Here is a 20,750-nt window from a genome sequence, read left to right on the forward strand (position 1 = left end):
AGAGTGATGATTGTAGGGGCTGGACCATCAGGTCTGGCTACTTGGGCTTGTGCCCAAAAAAAAAAAAAAGGATCATTCAAAGAATGCCATGTCAGCATCTATGTCATGTCGGCGCATGCTATCTGCATTAAGTGATGATAGGGCCCGCATGCATCATACACGTATGTACCTTACTTATTGCCCACTATTGGACGTGCTGCCTCGCCATCACCGCATGCACGAGTGGCTTTTACCACCGGCGACTAGTTGAACCTGTCTTGCTAATGAACGTACTTTTCCTGCATCATTATTTTTAACTAATTGATTATTTTTCCTTCTTAAATAGTGAATCAATTTAATTTGTTGATTTGGTTTGGGTTGGATAAAATAATTAATTGAATTGGTAGATATCATCTTCTATCCAGAATTGAAATTGCCAATCATGTATAATAAAATCTAAGAATCTAAAGAATTAACTTAAAATCCACATGTTTCTTTTATTTTTTTTGCTTGAGCAGGCGCATTATACTACATGAGTACGGATACACCGAATAAAATCTAAAAACAAAACATCACGGAGTGCCCTAGGCAGCTTCCTCTCTCGAGTCTATAGAGTACCGCCCGAATGGCTAGCCACATAAGCTACCACCCAATCTGCGGTCCCGTTGGCCTCTCTGAATACATGTCGGTCCATTATATGAAGAAAGGAAATATATTTCCTTTGCCATTATATAATACAGTGAGATATAAACTAGTATAGAAAAGAGAGGAGAAACAAGAAACATTGAGAGAGGCTAGGACAAACAACATGGATATCGTAGAAACTAAGATGCTGATAGTAGAAACTAAAGTGCAGATAGTAGGGGCTGGACCATCAGGCCTGGCCACTTCGGCTTACTGAACATTGTTCTTGAGATGGAGCCATGCATGTTGGGCAATTCTATGGAAGTCGAGAACTTATGACCGTGACAAGCTTCATTTGGCCAAGCAATTTTGCACCCAGCCACACGTGCCATTCCCATCCAACACTCCAACCTTCATCCCAAGGAATTGAGTTCCTTCAGTACTTGGACAAATACGTGTCCCAATTCAGTATAAATCCTATCTACTGTAAGTTTGTAGAGTCAGCTTCCTTCAATGCTGTGGCCAAAAAATGGAGCGTCATGGCACGTGACACCAAAACTGGTGCATCGCATGCGTACGTGGCTGAATTCTTAGTTATAGCTACTGGTGAGAATGCCGAGGGGTTGATCCCAGAGATTAATGGCTCGTTTGGTTCGTGGGAAAAGAAGAGGAAAAGTGTGGTCAACGGAAAAGTAATGAGATGCATCTTGTTTGATTGGAGTTTTCAAAAGAGAGAGATGAGAAAGTTATATTTTTATGGAAATATTCCCACATTTTATGGGAAAGTCTTTCCCATGAGAAACATAGAAAGTTACTCTCTCTCAATAGGATACATCCATCGGTAGTGAACCGGTCCACCAAGTTTAGCTTCCGCCGCTAAGTGAATAAGTAGATGAACCATAATAGTAAAAAATCCAGGAGGAAAGATATTTTCCATATGGCATAGTGTAAGTGCAACATTAGACTCCAATTGATCAAGCTTCTTAGGATCAAGAACTTAAAAACCCAGGAGGAAAGATCTTTTCCATATGGCATAGTGTAAGTGCAACATTAGACTCCAATTGATCAAGCTCCTTAGGATCAAGAACTTTGGAACATAATGCCTTTGAGATTTACGCATAATGAAATATTCCATGAGTACCCATCAGGAACCTTCATATTTTTCAGAACAGTTAGAAAAAGATCTTTCTCTTGAGTAGACATTGTATAACATGCAGGAGGTGTATAAAATTTATCATTGGCAAGCTCTGTCGGATGAAGCTCTTGTCTTATGCCTATATCTTTCAATTCAAGACGTGCTTTCAAGTTATCTTTGATCTTTCCATCAAGATTAAACAATGTTCCAATCAGGTTATTACAAACGTTCTTCTCTATATGCATCACATCAAGGTTATGTCGAAGAAAATTATACTCCCAATAAGGTAAATCAAAGAAAATGCGTGCTCTTTTTTTTCATAGTTGTTTCTGTGTAGATGTTGCTATTGAGTCATCATCATTTTCCTGATCATATACGTTGTCTTCATTCTCAAAAATATTGTCAGCATCCTCAGCAACCTGTGCTATTAATCCTTCATTCATTGTGCTGCCAACATGCTCCCTTCCCCTCTTCTTTGAACATTTGGAGACCTTACCTAGTATATAATTGGTGCCATGCATTTATTTAAAGACTTCAGTTCCAGTTGGTGGAATAGGGGCAGATCGCAACTCGATGGTACCATCAAACAAGTCTTTCTGAAATCAAAATGGGTGGTTTGCTTCTAACCACCGACGATGGCCCATATAACAGAACTTTCCTCCATGTTTTAACCAATACGAATGGGTTGAATCTCCACAAGAAAGACATGTAATACGCCCCTTAGTGCTCCAACCAGATAAATTAGCACATGCAAGAAAAATCATTGATAGACCACATAAGAGCTGCACGCAATTTGAAATTTTGGCCAGCAAAAGCATCAAATGCATCAATACCCTCCCATATTTGTTTCAATTCCTCTATTAGAGGCTGTAGAAAAACATTAATATCATTACCTGGGCCCTTGTCACCTGGAATAACCATTGACAGAATTACTGAAGACTGATTCATACACATCCATGGCGGCAAATTATATGGAATCAAAACAACCGGCCAAGTATTGTATGTTGAGCTCATCGTTCGGAATGGATTAAACCCATCAGTAGCTAAACCTAGCCTAACACTGCGAAAATCAGAAACAAATTCGGGATGCCTATCATCAAATGCTTTCCATGCGGGACTATCCGCTGGGTGTCGTAACATTCCATCCTTCGTACGGCCTTCGTCATGCCATCTCATCGACGAAGCCGTCTTCGGTGATGCAAACATCCTTTTCAATCTTGGTATAAGAGGAAAATACCTCAAAATTTTAGCCAGTTTTTTCTTAATCGGTGCAGCATTCACTTCAGTCACCGAATCATTCTCGTCTTCTTTATGTTTTCCCCATCGTGAAGTTCCACATATTCAGCATGACTCTTGGTTGATATTTTCACTGCGATATAAAATGCAGTCATTCGGATAACTGTGTATCTTCTCATATCCAAGGTCCAACTCTTTTATTAGTTTTTTGGCTTCATATGAAGATGTTGGCAAAGTAACACCTTCCGAAAATCCATCCTTTAATAATTGAAGAAGCATAGTAAAAGACTTGCTGGACCACCCATTCAAATATTTCAAATGTAATAAATACAGAAGAAAAGAAATCTTCATAAAATTCTTACAATCCGGATACAGTTCTTGATCACAATCTTTCACTAAGTTATCATAACGAGCTGTGTCATCAGAATGTATAAATTCATCAACATGCATGGACTGATCAATAACTGTACGCTCATCTTCTCCTACAGTTTTAATACTATGTCCAAGAGCATCTTTAAGTAAGCCCCTTATATCATCTTCTTCTACAGAATTTTGTTCCGTGTCATTGGTTCCAAAATTGAAGGTGTGCTCTAGATAGAAGGGTTGGTTACATGAAGGTGTGAACTCTCCATGAAGTACCCATTCAGTACAACCCTTTAGAAAACTATTCCACACCAAATGTTCTTCAAAAATTTTTGGATCAAGAGCAAAACCGTTTACACATTTTTGACATAGACATAAAATCTTTCCGTTCATATTAGATTTCTCAAAAGCAAACTTAATGAAATTCTGAACTCCATCCAAATATTCGGTACTGGATCTTAACTTTTTTATCCAACTTTTGTCCATTCTATTAGAATACCGATTGAACTGCAGTTTATAAAAAAAAAGATAAACAAAATTAGGACATCTCAACAAAGAAGATAAAGTTCAGACAATACTGAATGATACCAATCCATCACTCAAGTGGCTGATACCAACCATCTACACAAACAGATTAAAGAATCAACCCATACTTTACCACATCTTCTAGATGTACTCTGTCAGCAAGTTTCAACGGAATACAAGAATTCATTCCTTTATACAATGGGTCTCTTCCATCCATACTATGAATATCTATTCATAACAATATTTCTTTAACGCTAATCAGGAAAGAAAGCTTTCCCATAGGAGAACCATGAGAAAGTGAACATATTAATGTCTCTCAAATAGTAAAACAGACAGGAAAGAAACAGGGGTTTAATAAATCAACACTAAACATAGATGAATTGACATTACCAAGCAGGCCCTTGGTACTTCAACACTATGATGTTTACTTTGTTTAAGGTTACATTCAAGCAACATTATATTTTGATCTCATCTGCTTTTTTTTTTTTACTTATTTGTCCTATAAGAAAAGTCTCCTGTATGATTCCATCCAAAAGACCCGTTCTAAGAGAAACAACTAAGGTAAACACAAAATTTTGTGTAAATCTTTCTTCTAAGGCAAAATGGGTTTTCTAACATGACAGTTAAAAGTTATGGTGCAGAATCTAACATGACTGTAAAATTATGTATGCTGAACATTCTTACAAAGATGAAATATTGTTCACATGCTTTCCAGAGTGATGAAAGAAGCTGAAGCCAACAAACTGAAACTCTCACCCGAATTTCTTCAGCTCAGATAACACAACATTCTGATGCAGGTGACTAACATGATAATGGATCAGAAGCTGCTTACTAATTATCTGAATGGCATTGCAAGAAAAGAGCATGTTCAGATCTAGCAACAGCTAGTTGATTTGAACTTTCAAAGTCATTGGCCATCTGTGTTCTTGACTATTGTGATTAGGCATCATTTACCTCTATTGTGACTATTGTGATTGTAAGAAATGACTATTGTGATAGTTATTTCTGTTAGGCCGTATGCTGGAAAAGCCAAACATAGAATCAGAGAGAGTCGCTGCATTTGCAGAATTGATATCAAGGAATAAAAAATGCACAAGATGGTAAGTTCGTCCAGACCTGGGAAAAACTTATCGGGAAGCGCTGCAGAACTGCTGCAAGCAAAGCTATATAGAAAAGAGCTACATGCAAAAGGATAAATGAGAGTTATAGTTCTGGATGAAACATAACTTCCAGTAGAAGTAACCATGTTAGTGAGTTAAGCATCTGCCAGAATACTTATCAAAAGCATCACACCAGCAATTTGTGATTTGTTGTCGGTTATTTTCGTAGACCTGAGGATGACTTAAAAAGGGTGTCGTTGTCAAAGTCTTAACCAACAAACAAAGATTTTTATACTACTCTTACCATCCTCTACTCAATGAATAGTGGTTGAAGGAGGTCAATCCACAGGGAGGCAATTGGAGCACACAAATAAAGACTAGAAACTCCATTAAAATTTATAGAAATATTTATATTTTTTTCTTTTTAAAAATAATTTTTTGAGGATATTTGATTCATCTCTAACCAATCAGAGCTAGTTTTCCATTCAAAAATAAACAAAGGAAAGAAAGAAAGCTTTTGCAATGAAAATAAAAATTCTAGAATGCATAAAATAAATTGTAGAAATTAAAATGAAACTTAGATACGGATTGCATAAAAGAAAAATTAATAGATTGCATAAAAAAGAAATTAAATAAGACCTATAACATGGATTGCATAAAAGAAAATTTAATAGATTTCATAAAAAGGAAAATGCTTACAAAAGTGAGAAAAAAAATGAAAACAAAGAACAAGTAATCCTCTCGGTGGAACACTCAAAATAAAATAAAATATATATATTTTTTTTCTTCCTTCTTCTCGGAAAACAGAGCTCCCCTGTTTTTCTTTTGAACCAGAGCTTCCCTCCCTCCCTCTTGCCGATGGCCTCTCCTCCTCTTTATATAGATCGCCTCCACCTTGAAGCCAATGATGGATCGATTGCGTGGAGAGGACCGTCCGGGATGCTCATTCGGGAAGGGAGAATGGATCACGGGCTGCTGATTCCGGGGTGTGATGCTGGAGGGCAGATCGCGGACGGATGGGGTGGAGGGCGTCAATCCGTGGGAGAATGGCTGGATCATGGGCTCCTTGATGGCTAGAAATGGAAGGGGATGGCTCCGGATGAGGGGCGCCGCAGGATCGTTGGGAGGAACGCACGGCACGGCTGATTGCAGATGCTTGGGATGGATGCGGAAGAGGCGGTCATCCGGGCTGAGACGGCTGGATCCTTGGATGCGGCTTGGAACGGACGGAAGACGCTGGGAGCGTGGAGGGAATCTGGAAAGACTCTCGCGACTTCGCTGGGGTGCTGGAAATGGAAGGAGTTGCACGGATGCTGGGATGGATCGCGGAAGAAGAAGAATGGGGCGGACGCACGAGATGAGATGCGGAAAGCTTGGCATTCATAGCGTGATCTAGAAATTGCTGGGAGTGCGGAGGAGGCGAGGTGCTGCTGGCTTCACGGGGAAGCTGATCTGCATCGCGGAGAAGACGGATGCGTGATCGATGGATCGGGTCTCCGAGAGCTGGCTGCGGGATTGACGGACGGCTGCGATGGCAAGAAATAGAGGATGATGCGGCTTGATGGGGAGGCTTTGGGATTGAAGGCTGAAGAAGAAGATGCTGATTTGGAAGATGATCCGATAGACGGCACGGATGCTGGGACATCGCAACTTGTTGAAAACGTGATGCTGATGATGAACCGTGGAATGGCTAGCACACGGACGGTGAGAATGGGATGTGGACGCTGATCCATGGAAGGTGCATGCGGACAAGAGATGGGCTGATATGCATGGGCTGGATCGCTGAATATGGGAAGTCGCTCGAGGGCAAATGTGCTTGACCAGGTTATGGTAGGATTGGGCCTGCGCAATCCGTACCAAATGCGCATTTAAACTTTAATTTATAATGACCTGTGCCAAACAAAAATATAATATTAAACCAGTGAATTTGTCATTATATGTTAGCAGTAATACTAATTTAAGCAGCATGTAGATCGCACTTTTGTGCTCTCATCATGATTAAAACCATTTTTCTGATTTCAAAGCATGTTCACACTTCACAATATTGATGATACCCTCCGGTGTGATAAAGTGTCCATGTGATGATTGTTATTTCAGTGCTTTTATCGAGGTCCTCTTATGACTCCAGTATCCCTTTTGGTCCATTAACCAAGAGTTAAACATTGCACATTCTGTCCAATTAATGTTTTATGTGGACTACACCGGGAAAGTTCTGCTCGGCAAGACTGGAATTCTGTATTTCTGACATATTAAATAAGAAACAACATTAGATTGGAAGCACTTTTATGGTTGTGCTCTATGATAATTTGGAATCCATTACATAATCTTTCCTGGAGCAGACCAAATCTGTAGAAAGATAAAGAGATTGCATCTTTTAGGAGTACATTGTTATATTGTTTAACGAGTAGCATAGGGTAGGACTGTATTGATTATGGCATCTAAAAAGGTTTAGTAAAAGATTTCATCAAATTATCAGGTGTTGTTGTTATTTTCTACAATAGATAAAAAATTCGTTGAAAACAAATTAAAAATCAGATAAAAAGAACAGTACCTCATTGCTTCAGGCCGGTCGGTCGACGCCGGTCTCCGTACAGGAGGGATACCGCTCGATCGAGGCTTGAGGGCTGCTCGGACGACGCCGAAGAGGAGGAAGGAGGAGGAGATCCTCGGGCGGAGGCCAAGCAAGAGAATCAGTAAAATTTGGAAGAAACACCAACAAACACACGACCAAGAGGAGGCGGAGAAGGAGGAGAACAAGCGAGAAGGAGGGAGCGGAGGGAGGAGGAGAAAAATACCTCGGGCGGAAGGGTTGGGGTCGGTCGATCGGCACCGGAGAGGAGGGAGGAGGAGAGGAGGTTGGAGTCGGACGGCCGGCACCGGAGAGAAGCAAGACGGAAGTGATGATAGCACCGGAGAGGAGCAAGAAGAAAGCTAGGGCAGCGCCGGAGAGGAGCAACATGGAAGCTCGAGCAGCGCTGGAGAGGAGAAATAAGGGCAGAATGAGGGCTCGATCGGGGTCGGTCGCTGGGTTAGGGTGGTGTTCTCGCCTTCGACGATGCTTATACGCGTCGTGTTAGCCCGACGCTTATAACCGTCATTGTAGGTCGGGGAGAAGAATGACGCGTAATAGCGTCGCCTTAGAACCAGTTCCCACGCTTCCCAACGTCATTTGGAATTGCGGACTATGACGACGCTTTTAAGCGTCGTTGATTGTTTTAAATTGCCGACGCCCATTAGAAGCGTCGGCAAAAGTTGGCACGACAGCGAAATTTGCCAACGTTTTTTCCTAGCGTCGGCATTCAAGAGTCGGCTTTGCTTCTTCTTTTTGTAGTGGTTGGAGTTTTCAAAAGAGAGAGATGGAAAAGTTGTATTTCCATGGAAATATGATTCCCACATTTCATGGAAAAGTCTTTTCCATGAGAAACATGAAAAAGTTACTTTTCCATAAGGCGGGAATCACTCCCTCTTTATTTTTTTCCAAAAAGGCCCTTCAGCATTAAAGAGGCATTAAAGACCTAATTTTTATTAAGGGTATAATAAGAATTACACATAACTTTTTCAGAAAAGTGGATGGTCAACCAAACATAAGCACTCTGAAAATCTGTCACTTTTCCATGTTTAACCAAATATGCCAAAAGTACATTTCCAAGCATTCTCTTCCTGAAAATCTTTTTCCTAAGAATCATATTCCTAGGAGGGAAAATGCTTCCCGCGAACCAAACGAGCCCTAAAGAATTGGAGATTTTCTGATGGACAATTATCTATTCTTCTTGTTACAAGGCCGAGTCGAGCTACACCGGCAAAAGGGTTTTGGTTGTCGAAAGTGGGAACTCTAGCATGGAGATTGCTTATGACTAGGTCTGAAAATGTATCAGATACTAATCAGATATTGATGTATCCATATCTGTATCCATATTTTTCAACAAATACAGATACAGATACAGATATTAAATGAATGTCAAAATTAATATCGATATTTGTTATAAATAGATATAGATATAAATTAGATATTAAGCATATCCATATTTGTTATAAATGGATATGGATACGAATCAGATATTAAATATATCCATATTTTTTTATCCGAATAGGGATATAAATTGGATACTTTTTTGGATATTAATCAAATTCGAGCAAAATTCAATGATGAAATCTAGCAATGAAGACGTGATCATAAAAGAAAGATTGATTAAAAAAATAATTTTGACAAGCATTTATCCATAATAAAAACTAATAATTTCATGAAGGATATACAACTCAAGGTTGCTTGTCACCAAAGTAGATAGAATTTATGATACTTCCAAGGCGTCTCATGATTGTTGTTGGTTGGCAATTGCCAGAAAGAAACTAGAATGTGGATGGGATATTCATGGTCCTAGTTGCTTGAAAACGGTGAAGAGGAAAGAGAGATGAAATAGACGAACAAGAAGTTTGAACTTTTTGGGCATGCAGGTGGTTCAAAATATTTTATTCAAATCGGGTATTCCGTATTCAGATTGTTATCTTAAGTGATGGCTATTTGATATCTAGATTTCTTTTAGTTTGGATTTGGTTAACCACTTAATTAGTTCTCTGATTTAACTTAAAATAAATTTTTTCTTCTCACTTACTTTTTTTGTACGGATATCTGAATTTGGATCCGATCTAAAAAAAATCAGGTGTATCCACATTTATATCTGTATTTGAAAGATTTTTGAACAGACTATCTGAATCCGATCGGACCAAAAAAATAGTATTTGAATCTTATCCGAATCGGATATGGAAGCGGATATGGTCGGATATAATTCAATCCATTTTCAGCCCTACTTATGACTTATCAAATTTGGGTGCCATGACATGCATCTCAATTCGAAGCTCGATACATAAATCTTGTTTATTTTTTTATTATTGGCTTATGACTTATCCTGTGGTATATTGTTATTGTTTGAAATAATCGATGATTCCCCACTAAAGGCCAAAATAGGATGGAGAATAGAGCCTTGCAAGATAAAATTCCATTCCATTATTTTGATGTAATAGCGCCTTATACTTAATTTTTTTTTCCTAGTAACAAAATTCAAATTATCGTAAAATCGGATGCACTTTATTCCATTCATTTATTCCTTGTAATCATCCCTGCATCCAAATGCCAAAATTTTTTTAATACTTTTTATTATATATTTTATTTAAGAAGTATTTAATATTTATATATTTTAATATAGATTCGATCAAAATAGTGATTCCAACTCTTAGCCAAAAGTAATCTTCTTGAAGGCTTAATAGCTACCACTAACATCGATCATCATCACCATCTTCCCCATATCGGCTGATCTTTCTTCCCCCCACCACCTTTATTTCCTTCAGTACCATCACCCCTACATTTGTTGCATGGTCATATTATATTTTTAAAAGTAATCGGCCATTTTTGTGCCAGAATAAAATAATGGATCATTCTAAGAATGCCATGTCAGCATCTACGTTATGTCGGCATATGCAATATGCGTCAAGTGATGACAGGGTCTGCATGCATTGTATACGTCCGTACCATACTTATTTCACCATCACCGCATGCACAAGTCATTTTTATCACCAACAACCAGCTGACTCTTCCTGCTAATGAACCTATCTTTTCTTGCATTATTATTTTTAGTACTTGATTAATTTTCCTTCTTAAAATAGTGAATCAATTTATTTTGTTGATTTGGTTCAGGCTGGATAAAATAGTGAATTAAATTGGTGGATGTCATCTTCTATCCAGAATTGAAGTCACCAACCATGTATAATAAAATCTAGGAATGTAAAGAATTAACTGAATCTCCATCTGTATTGGAATGTAATTTATGAAAAGTCTACGGAAAGAAAGAAAATATATTTCCTTATCCATTATAATATGCAGTGAGGATATAAATTAACTAGCTTGGAGAGACAAGAGAGGAGAGACAAGAAACACTGAGAGAGAGTAGGAGAAACAGCATGGCACTATAAGAAAATTGGGCATTAGCGACGCTTTTTTTTTTTGCCTTTAGCGACGCTTTTAAGCGTCGGTAAAAACCATCCCGACGCTTTCCTAAGCGTCGGTAAAGCGTCGCCTATGCTACAGTGGGGAAAATATTTTCCGACGTTTTCAAAAGCGTCGGAAATTAGCGACGCTTTAAAGCGTCGTTAAATGTGATTGTAACGACGCTTTAAAGCGTCGTTAGAATATTATTTTTTTAAAAAAAATTCGTGATTTTAACGACGCTTTAAAACGTCGTTAGAATATTATTTTTTTTAAAAAAATTCGTGATTTTAACGACGCTTTAAAGCGTCGTTAGAATATTTTTTTTAAAAAAAATTTCGTGATTTTAACGACGCTTTAAAGCGTCGTTAGAATATTATTTTTTTAAAAAAAAATTCGTGATTTTAACGACGCTTTAAAGCGTCGTTAGAATATTTTTTTTAAAAAAAAATTTCGTGATTTTAACGACGCTTTAAAGCGTCGTTAGAATATTTTTTTTAAAAAAAAAAATTTCGTGATATCATACAATGGCTATGTTACCGAACAATTTCTGAATACTGTAATCAACACAAATGCTGAAATGTAATGCGGGTGGAACATGGAGAAATAATTAGCATGACATCAATATGCAGCTTTCTTTTCTCTCGTTTAAATGGCCCTCAGAATATAAAGGAATTTTATTTTATCTAAGAAGTCAGGAATGCATGTATTCCATTTTACTCACGCATGCAGAAGGGTTCGTTAACCCATGCGTTATGTGCGATGTTAGCAATCCATAAAGTACGTACATTTGATGGAGATGCAGCCTCCAAACTACCATTCACATAGAGATTGAGGCAACTCTGGAGAATAAGTCCCTTTCATCCTTCTTTAAAAAAGAATTCAAGATTCACCTTTCATTCTTTTTCTTTCCGTTTTGCTGGGAATTAGATTCACTGCATACTAATAAACTAGAAGCAAAGGGACTGGTCACGCGCTCCGTCAAATCCCCCTCCAAAACTAATTCTAACCGGACAAGCATCTCCTAGTTTTAAAATTCAAATTAGAGGGCATCAGTTCGGAACACCAAACCCGAACGACAAAAGACAGCATCAAAGAGTGAATTTATTAGTGCAACAGAGAATGTTCCAGGCTACAAGCTAAGCTAGTCTACTCACAATTTATTTTAATAGAGGAATAAATAATTTGTTCAGCAATACAGGAATCAGTACGTCCAAGAGATTACACCTAACGCACTAGTTAAAAATAAACATTCACCAAAAACAAAAGGACTTGAGAGATGAACCTCTGTTCGTCACGAATAAACCCAATTCGCATAATGAACAGAATATAACAAATCCAGAGAAAGCTGGTACCTGACAGGTAAGAACATACTAGCAGCATAGAATGCATCATGTTACAAAAGAGACTCGTACAATCACATAGCCTGATACATACTAGAACTTAGCTGGCTTTCAAAACATACGTGCCCATCTATCTCTAGATATTGCAACGCCATGTAAAGCTTACTATAATTTTTTTATAAAAAAAAGTGAGAAAAACATAATGAAATTTCAGAGGCAATGCATGCCCATGATTAAACAGTAATTATGGGGGACTGTGTATCACATAAATGTGTTGATGCACCAAACAGCAGCTCATGCACCAATAATAACAAAGGTGTCATACAGCTAAAAACAATCAAAAAAAATTCCAGATATATGGATCTATGGTTCTGCAAGTATGATGAAAATAACATCAGCTTAGACAAATCTTTGGTCATCTACAGAAAAAGAAAAGGAGGAGGAAAGAAAGGAAGAAAAGAATAAAGATAAATGCATGGTCAAATAATGTCGGTCAACTTCATAATGCATGCAATCAATGTACTTGTCAAGTGAAAAAAGAAGAATAAAGGAAAGTACTCCTCTGGAAAGACAGTTTGGAGCTGTCTCCTGGTAATACTTTACTGTCACTGAAATCTCCCCAAAGCTACTGCCTTCAGAAAAATCAGTAGGTGATCCATGATGATCATAAGTATTTGTTGTGCGGGATGTACATCACATGCAAAAAAAAGACGCAACATTTCAGTCTCATTCCTCTTTAAGGACCCATATCATAGTGAAAAAAAGACGATTCAATTAAAGCCGGTTTTTGGTATCCTATCCTGGGAGCCACATCTCGTGTCATTCTGAAATAAGGATCCTGAAATGAACGGTGAAACATGGCAAGGTAGGGGAAACTGGTCAGAAACAGTTATATGATGCCATATCATAGTATACAAGGGAAAGGGTTGTAAGTTGTAACATTTTAAGAAAAACATAATTATGGAGCAAGAAAATAATTAAAGATCAGGTAAACTTCAAGTAAATCAAATAATCAGAAAGCAGAGAAAGGGAAATATTGAACTCCAACTAGTCAAATAAAGACGCGTCACAAAACAACAATGAAAGAGCATAGTGCATCATGTCGACAACCCATATAACACATCTGAGACGAATAAACAATTCATCTATTTATTTGCTATAAAAAATTTAACTAAAGACTTCCAATCTCTATTTCCAAAGGTCTAAATTTACTTTGTATACAGTTACAGCTTCCAGTCTTTGACATTAATTTCACACAGTGACTGACAGAATGCTTTGTATCATAAATGACATTATAAGGTAAACGAGAATTTCTTAGCAGCAACAAAAAGACATGATATACAAACAAGACTCGTAAAAAACAGCGGTTCATTATGTCTACCTGATTAGTTCAGCATCATCTCAAAACTTCATATGTGTATTACCACACCCGTAAGGTTGAAAACCAAAAAAATAATATTAACAATGACGATGATGATGATAACCAGTAGGTAGTAGTAGTAGCACATGCAGTAGCATCCCTGTCACTACCGGGCCTGGTGGCTCTGTCTCTAGGAATGGGATACACGTAATGAATTCCAGACATCCCACAAACAAAACAAAAACAGTATAAACAAAAAGGTTTACAAAATTTTTTGAGTCAGCGATGCCATTTCTTCTGGTGTCGGAAGAGTCGAAGGGAGTTCTGTGAGTCCAAGGTGGGAATCAGTTTCATCATAAATTGCCGTTGAAAGAAGTCATGCTCTACCTATTCTACCAAGAAGAGATGCCAAATCGTCGGTTGTCGGTTCTAACTTCTGCAAAACGCGCATATAACGAGTATGACAACCTATCAAGTTCAATGCCATCACCAGCATACACCAATCATATTTTTGATAATTTACAACCTGTCTTTTTGTATATAAATAAATATAACAAAAATGCCAATCTCCATGATAGGAATAACTAAACAACATCCACCATGCAAATGGGATTTAAGTGATTTTGAGGTCAACCAATTAGAATGGTCAGCACAATGATTGTTGAGGTTTTATGTATACAAGCAAATTATCTATGCATATTAACACTCCAGAGTGAAATCTAAGGAACTAAGAAAAAATATGAAACAGAAGTCAAACAGATGCAATGCAAAGTCTGTCAAACATAACCTCAATAACAACATTGTCGTCAATGCCTTCCCATAATGATGATGCAGCCAGTAAATATTGGCATATCTATTCATGCCAATGAAAGGACAATACTCAACTATAACTTACCCACCAACATAATTAAAATCTGAGAAAATGAAAGTTCTTGTTATGTCAAAGCCACATGCAATTATGTCTTTTGCATTCTCACGAGCAAGCCTTTTACTCTCTTCTACTGAGAGATTCTTCCACATGCACTTCTCATCGTCGGTTAGCTGTATTACAAGAGGAACCTTAAAAGCATCCTGCAAATATCTGCAAACAATGCTAAGGAACAGCCCATTACTAAATTACTGACTTAGCTTTTACTAGAAAATATATAAAGCTAGAGAACTTCCAGAAGATAATGTCAAGATGATGAAATGCGCATCATGCACACTATGCAGAGTCAAAAAGGGCAGGGGGGTTCACTGACAAAACTTTTTTATGACAAGTTCAGCACAAGCCCAAACATGATTAAGTAGATTGGCTGTACTAGGGCATGATCCAAGCTGGGACTGCAGATGATGTATTATAGAAGTATGCACACTTTCTTTTTCAATAAGTGTAATTTAATGTCAAATGTTTTTCAGCAAATTCCCTGCACACAAATTAAGCTCTGTCAATGAGTATTTAAAGGAAATAGAAGTGACAATGGATGAAACCCATTAAAGGAATGATAGGTGTAAAAAGATTTATTAAATTGACTAGGATGATAAGTGCAAGGCTTGAAAATTTTGGTTATCGTTATGCCTAAAAATTGAATGCAGCCAACGTATAAATCTCACAGGAATGGGCTTCTAACCAAGTTTAGGTCCAATTCAAGAGATACAATGAGAAAATCCAAAATCAGTCTTGGTCCTGTGAATAAATGTAAGTCCAAGTTTATCCTACATTGAAATTAGAACCATATTGATAGAGAAAGAACATAAAAGAAACAAATCCAAGTAAAACCAATAAAAAAACATGTAATGGATCAGAAAGCTATAAGGTGCTAGTTAAGCCAATTTAAATTCAATCTTTTTCTAATTGACGGAGTTTTTCTTCTTAGATTGGACTGGTCATCATGGCGGAGTGAAATTGACGGAGAACTCGGAGGGCATCGCGGAGGGAGGGAGGGAGAGATTGGGGAAAATATGGGAACGAGGGAATAGAGGGAAGGGCGAATGCCGTTCGGTCCGAGAAATGAGTTTGCGGAGCGGAGCGGTGGCTGTGCTGGCGGCCGGGGAGGGGTCGGGGCCGGAGACGATGGGGCAAGAAGGATGGAGGAGCGGTGCGAGTCCATGGTTCCATGGTTCTACGAGCGGATATCTATATTAGGAAGAAGAAGAGAAGAGGAGAAGAAATCTCACCTGAGCCGCGCAAGGGGTTGGAGGAGAAGGGAGGCGAGAGCGATCCCGAGCGGCGGAGCGGTAGGATATGAGGGCGGAGGGCGATCCCGAGCGGCGAGCACGAAAAGATTGGGAAGGCTACTGCATAGAAGATCGAAGCAAGAGAAGAAGATCCCAAACCTGGCCTTGTCCCTGTCCTTGCCGGCTCCAAACTTCAAACGCCGCGTGAGTGCTCTGCGGCGGAGGAGGCGGGAGATATCGACAGAGAGGAGGCTTTCGGAGAGGGGGAGGAGGGGAAGGAGATGCGGCGGAGGAACGCGATTTGGGGTCGCTCGAAGGAGGGGAATGGCTGAGATCGGCGGAGGGAGGGGGGAGTCGGTCGGCGTGAGCGAGCTAGGGATAGTAGGGATTTAAGGCTGCGGAGGGAGAGGGTCGATCGGGTTTTGTGGTGGAAGAAATGAAGTCCGACGACGCTTATAAGCGTCGTCGCATTTATGCCTTATGCCGACGCTTATAAGCGTCGGCGGAAGATTTTGTACCGACGCTTTCCGAAAGCGTCGGCATTTACTGTTGCAAGAAAAAATTTTGCCGACGCTTTTATCTAGCGTCGGCAATATAGGGTCGGCAAACAGATTTTTTGTTGTAGTGTTGACATCGTAGAAACTAAGGTGCTGACCATCAGGCTTGGCCACTTCGGCTTGCCTCAATGTTCATTCGATACCGAACATCATTCTTGAGAAGGAGCCATCTTGTGCAACTCTATGGAAGTCGAGAACTTATGACCGTCTCAAGATTCATTTGGCCAAGCAATTTTGCAGCCTGCCACACTCGCCATTCCCATCCAACACTCCAACCTTCATCCCAAAGAATGAGTTCATTCAGTACCTGGACAAATACGTGTGCCAATTCAATATAAATCCTATCTACTGTAAGTTTGTGGAGTCAGCTTCCTTCGATGCTGAGGCCAAACAATGGAGCGTCATGGCTCATGACACCAAAACTGGTGCATATCTCAAGTGTACATGACTGGATTCTTAGTTATAGCTACTGGTGAGAATGCTGAGGGACTGATCCCAGAGACTAAGGGATTAGAGAGTTTCTTGGGGACGATTATCCATTCTTCTTGTTACAAGTCCGGGTCGAGCTACGCTGGCAAAAAGGTTTTGGTTCTTGGAGGTGGGAACTCTGGCATGGAGATTGCTTATGACTTATCAAATTTTGGTGCCATGGCATGTATCTCAATTCGAAGCCCGGCACGTAAATCTTGTTTTTTTTTTTTCAGGCTCTTTCTTATTGTCTTTTAGGTAGCTTTTGAAATAATTGATGATTCCCCACTAAATGCCAAAATATGATGGAGAAAAGAACCTAGCATCATGTGGGTATATAAGTTGACCTGCAAGATACAATTCTATTCCACTATTTTGATGGAATAGCCTTATAATTATTATTTTTTATCCAAGTAACAAAATTCAAATTATCGTGAAATTGAATACAGTCTATTCCATTTATTTATTCCTTGTAATTATCCCTCCATCCAAATGCCAAAAAACTTTTAATACTTTTTATTATATATTTTAATATAGATTTGATCGAAATAGTGATTCTGACACTTAGCCAAAGCAATCTTTATGGAGGGTTAATAGTTACTACTACCATCACCACCATCTCCTCCATATCGACTGATTTTTCTTCTCCTACTATCCTTACTGCCTTCGATACCACCACCCTTACCTTTGTCTTGTGGTCATATTATATTTTGCCAATCTTGTGCCAGATAAAATAATAGACTATTCTGAGAATGCCATGTCAGCATCTGTGTTATGTCGGCATATGATATCTGCTTTCAGTGATGATAGGGTCTGCATGCATCATACATGCATGTACCATACTTATCACCCACTATTGGACTTGCTGCCTCGCCATCACCGCATGCACGAGTGGTTTTTACCACCAGCGACTAGCTGATCCCGTCCTGCTAATGAATATATTTTTTTCTGCATCATTATTTTTAACTAATTGATTAATTTTCCTACATAAAATAGTGAATCAATTTTTTTTGTTGATTTGGATTAGGTTGGATAAAATAGTGAATTGAATTGGTGGATGTCATCTTCTATCCAGAATTGAAGTCGCGAACCGTGCATAATAAAATCTAGGAATCTAAAGGATTAACTTAAATTCCATATCTATTGGAATGTAATTTATGAAATATCTGCAGAACGAAAGGAAATATATTTCCTTAACCATTATATAATATAGTGAGGATATAAACTAGGATAGACAAGAGAGGAGAGACAAGAAACACTGAGAGAAGCAAGGACAAACAACATGGACATCGTAGAAACTAAGTTGCTGATAGTAGGGGTTGGACTACCAGGCCTGGCGACACCGGCTTGCCTGAACGACGTTCATTCGATACCAAACACCATTCTTGAGAAGGAGCCATGCTGTGCAATTCTATGGATCCAAATGCACCATTTAGTGGATGTTTATTTTTGATTCCATTCAACTCTTTAATTGCTCAAGTGAGCAAGGTTTATTACAAGAAATGACAGATTGCTGTAGCGTCTTAAGCATGCATGCATGCGCCTAAAGTTTGCTTATGGGTACGTAGGCTTTGCATCAAGCCATTGCCAGCTTGGTTGTCACCAAGATCGTAATTCTAAGCTCCGTGGTAGGCCCAGCCGGTGCCAGATATCTTTAAGGACGTTGTATCTTTTGATTAAAGAAAGAAGGTTTACTTTTAGTCAGTAAATATATTGATCTCTCTTTCTGTATCTTGGACGTAAGTTATATCTAGGAAGTCATCTTGTTCTTTAGATGATCTAGATTTTAGGGGCCACTACACTACTCTCAGTGATGAGCTAGCCACGGCCTTTATTTCCGTCTATTGACAACTCCATCCGTACGATGACAAAATAGGAATAACCTCATTACTTACATAGGCTAGTGACTAAGTAGGAAGGTTTTAGGAGATTTTGTTTAGAGTGGTTGTAGAGATATAGTTAACTAATAAGTATCCTGAGAGTAATAAAATAGTATAATTAACTATTGTTAGATGTGATACACCTTGGAGTTGACTATAGCCAACATGGTAGACTGACCAATCAGGGCTCGCCACAAAGCTCCTAATCAACCAATCAAAGTCTACCATATGGCCAGAACAAATGCGCGCGGAGAGTCCTTCGAATTTCAATTTTTTTCTCTAGCTGGCACATCTTAGCCATGATCACAAGCGGTTTCCTTAATCACATGGGCAAGATATGTGAAGTGTGACGCATGTGACCTTTGGGTTGTGCGATAGGTTACCAAATACGGTTGATCCGCATGCTCGAATCTCTTGGCAACAGGCACCAAACCTCTCTTATAAAAACCAAAATTGTTTCCCAAGTTTTTGAAGTCCAAAGGATGTAGTGGTTGTAAGAATCATGATGAAGATCTTATAATAGAAGATGTTTTAGTGAGAGTAAACTTCTCTATGCCACATGACATGAAGGGATTAGAACAACTAGTGGGATTTGATCCGGTGCAAAGAAACTGGTTGCACTTTGAGCTACCAAATCAGAATCAACTGTGTCCCAAGAAACTTTTGGTGCGCAGTAAAAGAATTTCCCTTCATTTAATAGCAACTACAGCTTTATAAAAAGCTGCCACTGTGTTCGAACCAAAGTTAAGTGGATAAGATTCAAGCTAAACCTTTCTATTCACATAGGATTTGTATTGTTTCTTTGCTAATTAACTTCCAATCAGTTATCGATCTCAAGATCTCTGCGGTCTTATCCATCCTTACATTTCTCATGATTGAATACATGCTCTGATATTCTTGTAGTTGAATTGCTGAACAATTATATGATGCAATGAATCTGATGAGAACCGTTATGTGATCATTTTCTCATATAAATGCTATGAAATTCACATTCATGTAGGTTCATGTGGTGACCAAAGACATCGTGTATGTGGCAATGGTTCTGTTGAAGTATCTCCCATTATCTCTAGTTGATGCTCTGGTTGTCATACTCTGCAAGCTCATATTTGGGAATATGTCCAAGTATGGCATTGTTAGGCCTATTAAGGGCCCATTTTATCTCAAGGCAGCCACAGGTAGGTCCCCAGTTATAGACGTCGGGACAGCGAAAAGGATTAGAGATAGGGAGATTCAGGTACATTTATTCATTTTAATTACTTTTTTCCTTCTCTTTCCATACTATTATAGTAATGTACAAGGAAAAAATATTCACATAATAAATAGAGTTTCTAATTTGTGGTGCCTCTCGCGCGCAGCCGGCCACGAGCAGCGGCCGGGCACGGCGCGTCGGCTGCCTCGGCCCTCTCAGACGTATGCGAGTTTCTAATTTGTAGAGAATAATAGCCAAATAGAACCTACATAATATTTTCTCTATTGACTTCAACCTTTCAGAGTAGTTTCTAGCCTTGCCTTTCTTTGCAAAAGAAACCTTTTCTTAAACTGATTAGAATTTCTCCCAATCTGTTTGACAGGTTTTCCCTACAATTGCAAATGTGAAAGGTAATGTGGTGGTCTTCTCTGATGGTAGGTTGCAACCATTTGACAGCATTATCTTTGCCACAGGCTACAAAAGCACTGCAAACAGATGGCTTAAGGTACTAAACCCCCTGCACAATTACTTGTTACAGTCTCCCATTGTCTCAATCCACTCGTGTTTAGGCCCAGCATGCAACTTCTGCACTGCAGGATGAAAACCACCTACTCAACGAAGATGGGCTTCCCAATCAAAAGTTTCCTAACCACTGGAAAGGCAAAAATGGGCTCTATTGTGCTGGACTCTCCCAGAGGGGACTAGCCGGGATCTCCATGGATGCACAGAACATAGCAAATGACATCAAGAAGATCCTGAACACCAACCAAGTCTCCATAGCAAAAATGTCCAGTGTCCATCCTCTCTCTCTCCCTTAATCTCTTCTTCTTGTAAAAATGCTCTGCTTTGTTTGATTC

At 38.9% G+C, this 20,750-nt stretch overlaps 1 protein-coding gene, 1 long non-coding RNA gene and 1 pseudogene across 2 annotated transcripts in view; 1 reads left to right on the plus strand and 2 right to left on the minus strand.

Moving 5' to 3' along the window:
* Positions 1 to 3,730, minus strand: part of LOC103698345 (ras-related protein RABC1) — a 32,737-nt gene extending 29,007 nt beyond the window's left edge. Inside the window, 2 exon segments of the mRNA XM_039128469.1 lie at positions 2,632 to 2,646; positions 3,337 to 3,730. Coding sequence (XP_038984397.1) covers positions 2,632 to 2,646; positions 3,337 to 3,730 — 409 coding nt within the window.
* A 10,102-nt stretch (positions 3,731 to 13,832) lies between these two features.
* LOC120111361 lies at positions 13,833 to 14,722 on the minus strand. The gene is made up of 2 exons (XR_005512566.1): positions 14,538 to 14,722; positions 13,833 to 14,110 (listed from the first exon to the last, which is right to left on the minus strand). It is a non-coding gene; the product is annotated as an uncharacterized LOC120111361 (long non-coding RNA).
* A 1,731-nt stretch (positions 14,723 to 16,453) lies between these two features.
* Positions 16,454 to 20,726, plus strand: LOC103723791 (annotated as a pseudogene).
* The last annotated feature ends 24 nt before the right edge of the window (positions 20,727 to 20,750 follow it).

Source organism: Phoenix dactylifera, chromosome 7, assembly GCF_009389715.1.
Source record: "Phoenix dactylifera cultivar Barhee BC4 chromosome 7, palm_55x_up_171113_PBpolish2nd_filt_p, whole genome shotgun sequence".
NCBI lineage: Eukaryota > Viridiplantae > Streptophyta > Magnoliopsida > Arecales > Arecaceae > Phoenix > Phoenix dactylifera.